Source organism: Trachypithecus francoisi, unplaced genomic scaffold (assembly GCF_009764315.1).
Source record: "Trachypithecus francoisi isolate TF-2019V2 unplaced genomic scaffold, Tfra_2.0 Lachesis_group20, whole genome shotgun sequence".
Classification (NCBI taxonomy): domain Eukaryota; kingdom Metazoa; phylum Chordata; class Mammalia; order Primates; family Cercopithecidae; genus Trachypithecus; species Trachypithecus francoisi.
Genome location: NW_022681466.1, coordinates 18,474,931 through 18,487,007, shown reverse-complemented (window position 1 = coordinate 18,487,007; position 12,077 = coordinate 18,474,931). Strand labels below are relative to the sequence as shown.

Sequence of the window (12,077 nt, the reverse complement as noted above, 5' to 3'; positions counted from 1 at the left end):
TCTAGGGAGCTAAGTGTTGGGCTGTGGAAGGTAGATGGATGCTCCAGGGATAGAGACCTGTATCAGGTGAGTAACAGGAGCTGGAATCAATAAACACTCAGTGGTCACGGTTCTGTTCTGAGTTCGAGGACACAGAAAGAGGCATGAGGTGGTTTTCAGCCTAAATGGGGTGGTAGGGGAGAGGAGAAGGAAGTGGACAAGTCCAGGAGGCAGTTCCAGAACCTGAGAGCACAATCCTGCGTGATCTCACTGCAGGGCCAGGATTCTGGAACTTGAGTTGCCTGATAGACCCTATACGAAAGATGTAGTAGGGAAAAGAAGTGACAGCTGGCTAAAGGGGCCCCCCACAATCCTCCCCGACACCCTAGGAGAGCAGCCTCTCTCCGCTGTCCCAGGGTGCCATGGAGATGGAGAGCGCCGCGGCCTCCACACGTTTCCACCAGCCTCACATGGAGAGGAAGATGAGTGCGATGGCCTGTGAGATCTTCAACGAGCTAAGACTAGAGGGCAAGCTCTGCGACGTGGTCATCAAGGTCAATGGCTTTGAGTTCAGTGCCCATAAGAACATTCTTTGTAGCTGCAGTTCCTACTTTAGGTATAACAGGGTTGCCAAATTAAGCCAAAGGGGTAACTGGGCTCATTTTGAGACACTTTGATCCATTTTCTGGTTCCTACCCCACCACCTTAACTTTAGGGACACTGTCAAAGCTCTGAGCTCCTTAAAAAAATTTTTTTAAAAAATTTGTGGCCGGGCGCGGTGGCTCAAGCCTGTAATCCCAGCACTTTGGGAGGCCGAGACGGGCGAATCACGAGGTCAGGAGTTCGAGACCATCCTGGCTAACACGGTGAAACCCCATCTCTACTAAAAAAAATACAAAAAGCTAGCCGGGCGAGGTGGCTGACGCCTGTAGTCCCAGCTACTTGGGAGGCTGAGGCAGGAGAATGGCGTAAACCCGGGAGGCGGAGTTTGCAGTGAGCTGAGATCCGGCCACTGCACTCCAGGCCGGGCGACAGAGCGAGACTCCGTCTCAAAAAAAAAAAAAAAAAAAAAAAAAAAAAAATTTGTTAGAGATAAGCTCTCATTCTTTCACCCAAGCTGGAGTGCAGTGATGCAGTCATAGCTCACTGCAGCCTTGAACTGCTGGGCTCAAAGGATCCACCTACCCCAGCCTCCCAAGTAGCTAGGTCTATAGGCACATGCCGCTACATCCGGCTACTTTTGAAATGTTCTATAGAGATGGAGTCTCGCTATGTTGCCCAGGCTGGTCTTGAACTCCTGCCCAAAGCAATCCTCCTGCCTCAGTCTCCCAAAGTGCTGGGATTACCACCATGTCTGGCCAACTCTGTGGTCCAGGCAGGAGCTCCTGCCTGGCTCCTTTGCCTTCTGAAGAGGCATGACTAGGGTCAGGGCCTTTTTTCTCTGATTTTTCTGTTTTTTTTTTTTTTTTTTGAGACGAGTCTCACTCTGTTACCTGGACTGGAGTGCAATGGCACCATCTCAGCTCACTGCAACCTCCGCCTCCCCAGTTCAATCCATTCTCCCACCTCAGCTTCCTGAGTAGCTGGGATTACACATTTTTAGTAGAGACAGGGTTTTGCCATGTTGCTCAGGCTGGTCTCAAACTCCTGACCTCAGGTGATCTGCCCATTTTGACCTCCCAAAGTGCTAGGATTACAGGCATTAGTCACCACGCCTGGCAAGATCTGATTTTTCTTTTTTTGAGATGGAGTCTCGCTTTGTCCCCAAGGCTGGAATGCAGTGGTGTGATTTCAGTTCACTGCAACCTCTGCCTCCCGAGCTCAAGTGATTCTCCTGCTTCAGTCTCCCAAGTAGCTGGAATTACAGGCTCCCACCACCATGCCCAGCTAAGTTTTGTATTTTTAGTAGAGACAGGGTTTCACCATGTTGGTCAGGCTGGTCTGGAACACCTGATCTCGTGATCCACCTGCCTTGGCTTCCCAAAATGCTGGGATTACAGGCGTGAGCCACCGCGCCCGGCCTTTAAAATCTGATTTTTCAACTGGATTTCAACTAACTATTGGTGGGCTTTCATCTTTGATTCTCACCTAAACCAACCTTTGGGAAGGTTGGACATCCCTCCTGGATTTCAGATGACAATGCTACTTCAGGGACCCCCCTCTACTCCTATCCCAATAGAGACCTTTTCAAACAGGGTGATAAATTAACAAGGATTAAGGGGATGGGAAGGAGGATGAGGGGGAAACACCTGGGAAATAACAGAAGGAAAAGGGAGTTTGGGCTAAAACCATTGTAACCCAGGAGGTAGAAGGGCTATTTTGTTCATGAGCTGAAAATGTTTGAGTAATCAATTCCAGTGAAGATATGATCAATATATCCTACCTGTTGCTAAAACTTCTCATTCATGTAGACCCTAGAGCAGAGTCCACAATTTTTTTTTTTATTTTTTTATTTTTATTTTTTTTTGAGGCGGAGTCTCGCTCTGTCGCCCGGACTGGAGTGCAGTGGCCAGATCTCAGCTCACTGCAAGCTCTGCCTCCTGGGTTTACGCCATTCTCCTGCCTCAGCCTCCCGAGTAGCTGGGACTACAGGCGCCCGCCACCTCGCCCAGCTAGTTTTTGTATTTTTAGTAGGGATGGGGTTTCACCGTGTTAGCCAGGATGGTCTCGATCTCCTGACCTCGTGATCCGCCCGTCTCGGCCTCCCAAAGTGCTGGGATTACAGGCTTGAGCCACCGCGCCCGGCCTTATTTATTATTTTTATTATTTTGAGATGGAGTCTTGCTCTGTCACCCAGGCTGGAGTGCGGTGGCACAATCTCGGCTCACTGCAATCTCTACCTCTCGGGTTCAAGCGATTCTCCTGCCTCAGCCTCCCGAGTATCTGGGATTACAGCTGTGTGCCACCACATCTGGCTAATTTTTCTTTTTCTTCTTTTTTTTTTTTTGAGATGGAGTTTTGTTCTTGTCACCCAGGCTGGAGTACAATGGCGTGATCTCGGCTCACTGCAACCTCTGCCTCCTGAGTTCAAGCAATTCTCCTGCCTCAGTCTCCTGAGTAGCTGGGGTTACAGATGCCTGCCACCACACCCAGCTAATTTTTTTGTATTTATAGTTGAGACTGGGTTTCAGCATGTTGGCCAGGCTGGTCTTGAACTCCTGACTTCAGGTGAATGGTGTGAACCCGAGAGACGGAGCTTGCAGTAAGCTGAGATGGCGCCACTGCACTCCAGCCTGGGCAACAGAGCGAGACTCCATCTCAAAAAAAAAAAAAAAAAAGATTTTTTCCTCCAGTCATTTAAAATGTAAAAATCATTCTTAATTTGTGGGCAGCAGGTGGGCCAAATTTGGACAGAGTCCATAGGTTTGCAGACCCCTGCTCTAGCGGAATAATTTGATCTCTAAGACCACATTTCCTTAAACTTCTTACAACAAGGAAGCAAAGGCCAGGCACAGTGGCTCACCGGTGTAATCCCAGCACTTTGGGAGGCCGAGGTGGGCAGATCACCTGAGGTCAGGACTTCGAGACAAGCCTGACCAATATGATGAAACCCTGTCTCTACTAAAAATACAAAGATTAGCCGGGTGTGGTGGCATGCATCTGTATGCCACCCAGCTACTCGAGAGGCTGAGACAGGAGAATCGCTTGAACCCTGGAGGCAGAGGTTGCAGTGAGCCAAGATCATGCCACTGCAACAAAGAGTGAAACTCCATCTCAAAAAAAAAAAAAAAAATTATTGAATGCCTATTTTGTTATAGCACTATTCTGGGTACTGAAAAAAGAAAACAACTGGCCAGATGCAGCAGCTCACGCCTGTAATCCCAGCATTTTGGGAGGCCGAGGCAGGTGGATCACCTGAAGTCAGGAGTTAGAGACCCAGCCTGACCAACATGGTGAAATCGCATCTCTACTAAAAAATACAAAAATTAGTTGAGCATGGTGACACACACCCATAATCCCAGCTACTCAGGAGGCTGAGGCAGGAAAATTGTTTGCACCCGGGAGTCAGAGGTTGCAGTGTGCCAAGATCATGCCATTGCACTCTACCCTGGGTGATAGAACAATGCCTTGTTTCAAAAATAGAAAACAAAAAACAATGAATAAAAACAGAAACATTCCTATTCTCATGAAGTTTACCCTCTAGAAGGGGAAATAGGAATTAAATAAGTAAAATGCATATAAAATCATCATCCTGGGCATCACTTGAGCCCAGGAGTTCGAGACCAGCCTGGGCAATATAGGGAGACTCTCCCCACCCCAATCTCACATTTATATGAAAAAAACTTTTTTTTTTTTTGAAATGGAGTCTCACGCTATCACCAGGCTAGAGTGTAGTGGCGTGATCTCAGCTCGCTGCAACCTCCGCCTCCCAAGTTCAAGTGATTCTCCTGCCTTAGCCTCCCAAGTCGCTGGGACTACAGGCATGTGCCACCACGCCCAGCTAACTTTTGTATCTTTGGTAGAGACAGGGTTTCACCATGTTGGCCAGGCTGATCTTGAACTCCTGACCTCGTGATCCACCTGCTTCGGCCTCCCAAAGTGCTGGGATTATAGGCGTGAGCCACCACGCCTGGCCCAAGAGACCTGGGTCTTACTCTCAGTTCTAAATCTTAATTTCTCCATCCACAAGGTAAGAGTGACCAAAGTCAAAGTTCTTTCTTTTTCCCCCAACCAAGATGGAGTCTTGCTGTATCACCCAGGCTGGAGTGCAGTGGCGCGATCTCGGCTCACTGCAAACTCCGCCTCCCAGGTTCACGCCATTCTCTTGCCTCAGCCTCCAAGTAGCTGGGACTACAGGCGCCCGCCACCACGCTCGGCTAATTTTTTGTATTTTTAGTAGAGACAAGGTTTCACCGTGTTAGCCAGGATGGTCTCGATCTCCTGACCTCGTGATCCACCCGCCTCAACCTCCCAAAGTTCTGGGATTACAGGCATGAGCCACCGCGCCCGGCCCCAAAGTCAAAGTTCTTCTTGTCCACTGTATATAGCACATGCCTGCACCCTGCTTCCTGAGGCCATTTCCAATGTACTCACCTACCAGGAGAGAAATGTTTCCGTGGCTGCCAGTTTCTTTCTTTTTTCCAGAGCTTTGTTTACAAGTGGCTGGAACAACACTGAAAAGAAGGTATACAACATCCCTGGCATTTCTCCCGACATGATGAAGCTGATCATTGAGTATGCATACACCCGGACCGTGCCTATCACACCGGACAATGTGGAGAAACTGCTTGCTGCCGCAGATCAGTTTAACATCATGGGTATTGTCAGGGGTTGCTGCGAGTTCCTCAAGTCGGAGCTGTGCTTGGATAATTGTATCGGCATCTGTAAGTTCACAGACTACTACTACTGTCCTGAGCTGAGGCAGAAGGCCTACATGTTCATACTGCACAACTTCGAGGAGATGGTGAAAGTCTCTGCAGAATTTTTAGAGCTCTCGGTCACTGAACTTAAGGATATCATCGAGAAAGATGAGCTCAATGTCAAACAGGAAGATGCTGTATTTGAGGCCATTTTAAAGTGGATTTCTCATGACCCCCAAAATAGAAAGCAGCACATTTCAATTTTGCTTCCTAAGGTCAGTGTTCACTCTTGATTCATTTATCCCAGAGAGATTGTCCTAAAAGCAAAATTCAGACATATGACAGATCCCAAGGCTGTATTTACATGTCCTTAGATAGAAGGCATCTACTATTCTCTGGAATTTCGCAACTGTCTTTTCCCTTGGCATTACTAGTTCTTTTTCCTTAAGTTATATTCTTTGACCAAAATCCTTCCTGGTGGTGGGGGAAGAAGAGAGCCTTCAAAATAATTCTAGGAGGGGTGTGGTGGCTCACTTTGGGAGGCCAAGGTGGGAGAATCACTTGAGCCCAGAGTTTGAGGCCAGCCTGGGCAACATAGGTTATAAAAATTCAAAATTACAAAATTTGACCAGGTGCAGTGGATCACGCCTGTAATCCCAGCACTTTGGGAGGCCGAGGTGGGCGGATCACCTGAGGTCAGGAGTTTGTGACCAGCCTGGCCAACATGGTAAAACCCAGTCTCTGCTAAAAACATAAAAATTAGCTGGGCATGGTGGTGCGCACCTGTAATCCCAGCTACTCAGGAGGCTGAGGCAGGAGAATCACTTGAACCTGGGAGGCAGAGGTTGCAGTGAGCCGAGATCATGCCATTGCACTCCAGCCAGGGCAACAGAACAAGATTCCATCTCAAAAAAAAAAAAAAAAAATTAAAATGTAAAAGTTAACCAGGCTGGCTGGGCGCGGTGGCTCATGTCTGTAATCACCACTTTGGGAGGCTGAGACAGGCAGATCACGAGGTCAGGAGATCAAGACCATCCTGGCTAACACGGTGAAACCCCGTCTCTACTAAAAATACAAAAAATTAGCTGGGCATGGTGGTGGGTGCCTGTAGTACCAGCTACTTGGGAGGCTGAGGCAGGAGAATGGCATGAACCCGGGAGGCGGAGCTTGCAGTAAGCTGAGATCACGCCACTGCACTCCAGCCTGGGCGACAGAGTGAGACTCCATCTCAAAAAAAAAAAAAAAAATTAACCAGGCTTGGTGGTGCATGCCTGCAGTTGCAGCTACTGGGTGAGAGGCTGAAATGGGAGGACTGCTTGAGCCTGGGAGGTCAAGACTGCAGTGTGCTGTGATCGCCTCACTGCAAGCCAGCCTGGGCAATAGAGTGAGACCCTGTCTCAAAAAAAAAAAAAAAAAAAAAAAAAATTCGAAAGTGCTGAAATTCCTTTCAGCTTTTTTTCCTTCCTATGAATTTATCCATACCCAAAGTAGAAGTTGAATTAGAAACCAAATCATGGCTGGCACAGTGGCTCATATCTTTAATCCTAGCACTTTGGGAGGTGGACGTGAGTGGATCATCTGAGGTCAGGAGTTCAAGACCAGCCTGGCCAACATAGCAGAACACTGTCTCTACTGAAAATACAAAAATTAGCTGGGTATGGTGGTGCATGCTTGTAATCCTAGCTACTCAGGAAGCTGAGGCAGGAGAATAACTTGAACCCAGGAGGCGGAGGCTGCAGTGAGCCGAGATCACACCACTGCACTCCAGCTGGGCAACAGAGTGAGACTCGGTCTCAAATTAACAAAAAACCAAAAAAACAAATCATGAGTATTGCACACAATTGTGGTCAGTTGGTGCTAATAAGCATTATTTTACATATACGGACATACTCAATTACTGAACAATTACCATGGTTTTTCCTGGTCTAATGGTACTGACCATTGGCCAAGGAATGGGATTGCTCTGTGGCCACTTGAGGTGCCTTCTATCTAGCTTATTCTCAGCTTCCAAATGTATATACCACCTCCCCAAAATGACTATTTATCTATTTAGTTTTGAGAAGGAGTCTCACTCTGTCGCCCAGGCTGGAGTGCAATGACGCGATCTCGGCTCACTGCAACCTCTGCCTCCCCTCTGCCTCCCTCTCGGCTCACTGCAACCTCTGCCTTCACACCACTCCATTCTCCTGCCTCAGCCTCCCCAGTAGCTGGGACTACAGGTGACTGCCACCACACTCGGCTAACTTTTTGTATCTTTAGTAGAGACGGGGTTTCACCGTGTTAGCCAGGATGGTCTCGATCTCCTGACCTCGTGATCTGCCCGCCTCAGCCTCCCAGTGTTGGGATTACAGGCATGAGCCACTGCGCCCAGCCGACGACTATTTATTTTGAGACAGAGTCTCACTCTGTCACCCAGGCTGGAGTGCTGTGGTGTGATCACAGCTCACTGCAACCTCCACCTCCTGGGTTCAAGCAATTCTCACGCCTTAGCCTTGAGAGTAGCTGGGACTACAGGCACGCGGCACCATGCCTGGCTAATTTTTTTTCTTCTTTTTTTTGAGATGGAGTCTAGCTCTGTCACCCAGGCTGGAGTGTGGTAGCGCGATCTCGGCTCACTGCAACCTCCACCTCCCGAGTTCAAGCAAGTCTCCTGCCTCAGCCTCCTGAGTAGCTGGGATTATAGGTGCCTGCCACCACGCCCAGCTAATTTTTGTATTTTTAGTAGAGACAGAGGTTTCACCATGTTGGCCAGGCTGGTCTCAAATGCCTGACCTCAAGTTATCTGCCCACTTCGGCCTCCCAAAGTGCTGGGATTACAGGTGTGAGCCACTGCGCCCAGATTGATTTTTTTTTTTTTTTTTTTTTGAGATGGAGTCTCCCTCTGTGGCCCAGGCTGGAGTGCAGTGGGGCGATCTTGGCTCACTGCAACCTCTGCCTCCCTGGATCAAGCGATTCTCTTGCCTCAGCTTCCTGAGTAGTTGGGATTACAGGAACGTGCCACCACGCTCAGCTAATTTTTGTATTTTTAGTAGAGATGGAGATTTGCCATGTTGGCAAGGCTGGTCTAGAACTCCTGACCTCAGGTGATCCGCCCGTCTTGGCCTCCCCAAGTGCTGGGATTATGGCCATGAGCCACCTCACCTGGCCCCAATTTTTGTATTTTTAGTAGAGACAGTCTTGCTATGTTGCCAGGCTGTTCTCAAACTCCTGGCCTCAAGTGATTCGCCTGCCTCGGCCTCCCAAAGTGCTGGGATTATGGTGTGAACCTCAAAATTGACTATTTAAACTGTGACTTATACATTTCAAAAACAAACCAAAATATTTCCAGCAATTCAAAGGCAGATTGTAACATGGGGGTTAAGGATGTGGGATTTCCTGGCACCCTCACATCACCTGAATGACTTTCTGCGTTTGCTTCTTAGGTTCGCCTGGCCCTAATGCATGCTGAGTACTTCATGAACAATGTTAAGATGAATGACTATGTCAAAGATAGTGAGGAATGCAAACCAGTCATCATTAATGCCCTAAAGGCCATGTATGACCTCAACATGAACGGACCCTCTAATTCTGATTTCACCAACCCATTCACCAGACCCCGCTTGCCCTATGCCATCCTCTTTGCAATTGGTGGCTGGAGTGGTGGGAGCCCCACCAATGCTATTGAGGCATATGATGCTCGGGCAGACAGATGGGTGAACGTTACTTGTGAGGAAGAGAGTCCCCGTGCCTACCACGGGGCAGCCTATTTGAAAGGCTATGTGTATATCATTGGGGGGTTTGATAGTGTAGACTATTTCAATAGTGTTAAGCGTTTTGACCCAGTCAAGAAAATATGGCATCAAGTGGCCCCGATGCACTCCAGACGTTGCTATGTCAGTGTGACAGTCCTCAGCAATTTTATTTATGCCATGGGAGGATTTGATGGCTATGTGCGTCTAAACACTGCTGAACGTTATGAGCCAGAGACCAATCAATGGACACTCATCGCCCCCATGCACGAACAGAGGAGTGATGCAAGTGCCACAACACTCTATGGGAAGGTAAAGGACCAGGGTGGGAGGGGAAGATGTGGATACAAAGTACAAGCCAAGAAATGATACTGCTCTTTTTTGGGGTGGATGGAAGATGAAGTGGCAGTATTCATTTGGAATACTCATTCTTTCTTCAATTGACAAGGTGACTAGTTGCAACTGTCTTTTATTTTGCTTATTAAAAAGTAATGCAGGCCGGGCGCGGTGGCTCAAGCCTGTAATCCCAGCACTTTGGGAGGCCGAGACGGGCGGATCACGAGGTCAGGAGATCGAGACCATCCTGGCTAACACAGTGAAACCCCGTCTCTACTAAAAAATACAAAAAAAAAAAAAAAAACTAGCCGGGCGAGGTGGCGGGCGCCTGTAGTCCCAGCTACTCGGGAGGCTGAGGCAGGAGAATGGCGTAAACCCGGGAGGCAAGCTTGCAGTGAGCTGAGATCCGGCCACTGCACTCCAGCCTGGGCGACAGAGCGAGACTCCGTCTCAAAAAAAAAAAAAAAAAAAAAAGTAATGCAAGGCCGGGCGCGGTGGCTCATGCCTGTAATCCCAGCACTTTGGGAGGCTAAGGCTCTTGATCACTAGGTCAGGAGTTCGAGACCAGCCTGGCCAACATAGTGAAAGCCTGTCTCTACTAAAAATACAAAAAATTAGCCGGGCCTGGTGGCAGGCGCCTGTAGTCCCAGCTACTCGGGAGGCTGAGGCAAGAGAATCGCTTGAACCCAGGAGGCAGAGGATTGCAATGAGCCGAGATGGCACCATTGCACTCCAGCCCGGGTGACAGTGCAAGACTCCATCTCAAAAAAAAGAAAAAGAAAAAGAAAAGTAATGCAGGCTGGGCTTGTGGCTCACACCTGTTATCCCAGCACTTTGGAAAGTCAAAGCGGGCAGATCACAAGGTCAGGACATCAAGACCATCCTGGCCAACATGGTGAAACCCCGTCTCTACTAAAAATACAAAGAATTAGCTGGGCATGGTGGCAGGCACCTGTAGTCCCAGCTATTCAGGAGGCTGAGGCAGGAGAATCACTTGAACCCGGGAGGCGGAGGCTGCAGTGGGTGGAGGTTGCAGTGCGTCGAGATCGCACCACTGCACCCCAGCCTGGATGACAGAGCAAGACTAAGACTCCCTCTCAAAAAAAAAAAAGTAGTAATGTGGCCAGGCCCGGTGTCTCGTGTTTGTAATCTCAGCACTTTGGGAGGCCAAAGTGGGCGGATCACTTGAGGTCAGGAGTTTGAGACCAGCCTGGCCAACATGGTGAAACCCCGTCTCCAGTAAAAATACAAAAATTAGCCAGGTGTGGTGGCGTGCACCTGTAATTCCAGCTACTCAGGAGGCGGAGTTTGCAGTGAGCCGAGATGGCTCCACTGCACTCCAGCCCAGGCGACAGAGCGAGACTCCATCTCAAAAAATAAAAATAGGTCGGCAGTGTATCATGCCTGTAACCCTAGCACTTTGGGAAGTCGATGCGGGTGGATTGCCTGAACTCAGGAGTTTGGGACCAGCCTGGGCAACACGGTGGAAACCTCGTCTCTACTGAAATACAAAAAATCAGCAGGGCGTGGCAGTGTGCGCCTGTAGTCCCAGCTACTCCGGATGCTGAGGCAGGAGAATTGTTAGAATCTGGGTGGCGGAGTGAGCCGAGATGGCGCAACTGCACTCCAGCCTGGGTGACAGAGTGAGACTCCGTCTCTAAAAATAAATAAATAAAAAGCAATGCATGCACGTAGGAAAAAAAGAAATTCAGATGGTACAGACTGGAATTAAGTGCCCACTACCATCACACACATATCCTTTCTTTCTACTCCCTAGAGTGGGAATTTTAATAATCTTGGAACTCTTCACACAGGTCTACATATGTGGTGGGTTTAATGGAAACGAATGCCTGTTTACAGCGGAAGTGTACAACACTGAAAGCAATCAGTGGACAGTCATAGCACCCATGAGAAGCAGGAGAAGTGGAATAGGCGTGATTGCTTATGGAGAACATGTATATGCGGTAAGTTTACTACTACAAAAAAAAAAAAAAAAAACACTATTATCCCTAGAATTTGTATTAGTAAATGGGTTTATGCTACTATTGGTATTTGAAGAGCTTTTTTTCATGGAAGATAATGGAAGAGAGAGTTACGAAATCACTGGTACCCCCAACGAGGGCTTCCTCAGTGAACAGAATCAATAGTTAGCAGTCAACCGTGTTTCTTTTGCTATCCACAGGTAGGTGGCTTTGACGGAGCTAATCGACTTAGGAGTGCAGAAGCCTACAGCCCTGTGGCTAACACTTGGCGCACAATCCCCACTATGTTTAATCCTCGTAGCAATTTTGGCATCGAGGTGGTGGACGACCTCTTGTTCGTGGTGGGTGGCTTTAATGGTTTTACCACCACCTTTAATGTTGAGTGCTATGACGAAAAGACCAATGAGTGGTATGATGCTCACGACATGAGCATATACCGCAGTGCTCTGAGCTGCTGTGTAGTACCAGGGCTGGCCAATGTTGGGGAATATGCAGCTAGACGGGACAACTTCCCAGGATTAGCACTGCGAGATGAAGTAAAATATTCTGCTTCGACAAGTACCCTACCTGTATAAGCCTCTTCATTTAGCTAATAAAAAGTCTAAGCAATAAGAATTAATTCTTTTTTTTAAATAAATGCAGTGTTTAAACTTTGAAGAGTACTGGAAAATGTTCAACTTAAGAGAGCCAATGGTTGGATGAATGAGGGAGTAGGAGGGAGGGAAGAAGGCAATTATATCCAACAGTGCATA

General features: G+C 48.2%; 1 protein-coding gene across 1 annotated transcript; it reads left to right on the top strand.

Moving 5' to 3' along the window:
• The first annotated feature begins 253 nt into the window (after nt 1–253).
• On the top strand, nt 254–11,954 carry KLHL10 (kelch like family member 10). The gene is made up of 5 exons (XM_033183019.1): nt 254–595; nt 5,065–5,554; nt 8,702–9,319; nt 11,158–11,307; nt 11,526–11,954. Exons 1-5 carry the CDS (start codon nt 402–404, stop codon nt 11,898–11,900), a joined length of 1,827 nt encoding a protein of 608 aa, XP_033038910.1. The 5' UTR covers nt 254–401; the 3' UTR covers nt 11,901–11,954.
• Nucleotides 11,955–12,077: the final 123 nt, after the last annotated feature.

Coding starts and splice junctions, on each gene's coding strand:
- KLHL10 (XM_033183019.1), top strand. CDS start 402: ATGGAGATGGAGAGCGCCGCGGCCTCCACACGTTTCCACCAGCCTCAC. Junction 5,555..8,701: donor TTTCAATTTTGCTTCCTAAG/GTCAGTGTTCAC, acceptor TTTGCTTCTTAG/GTTCGCCTGGCCCTAATGCA. Junction 9,320..11,157: donor CCACAACACTCTATGGGAAG/GTAAAGGACCAG, acceptor CTCTTCACACAG/GTCTACATATGTGGTGGGTT.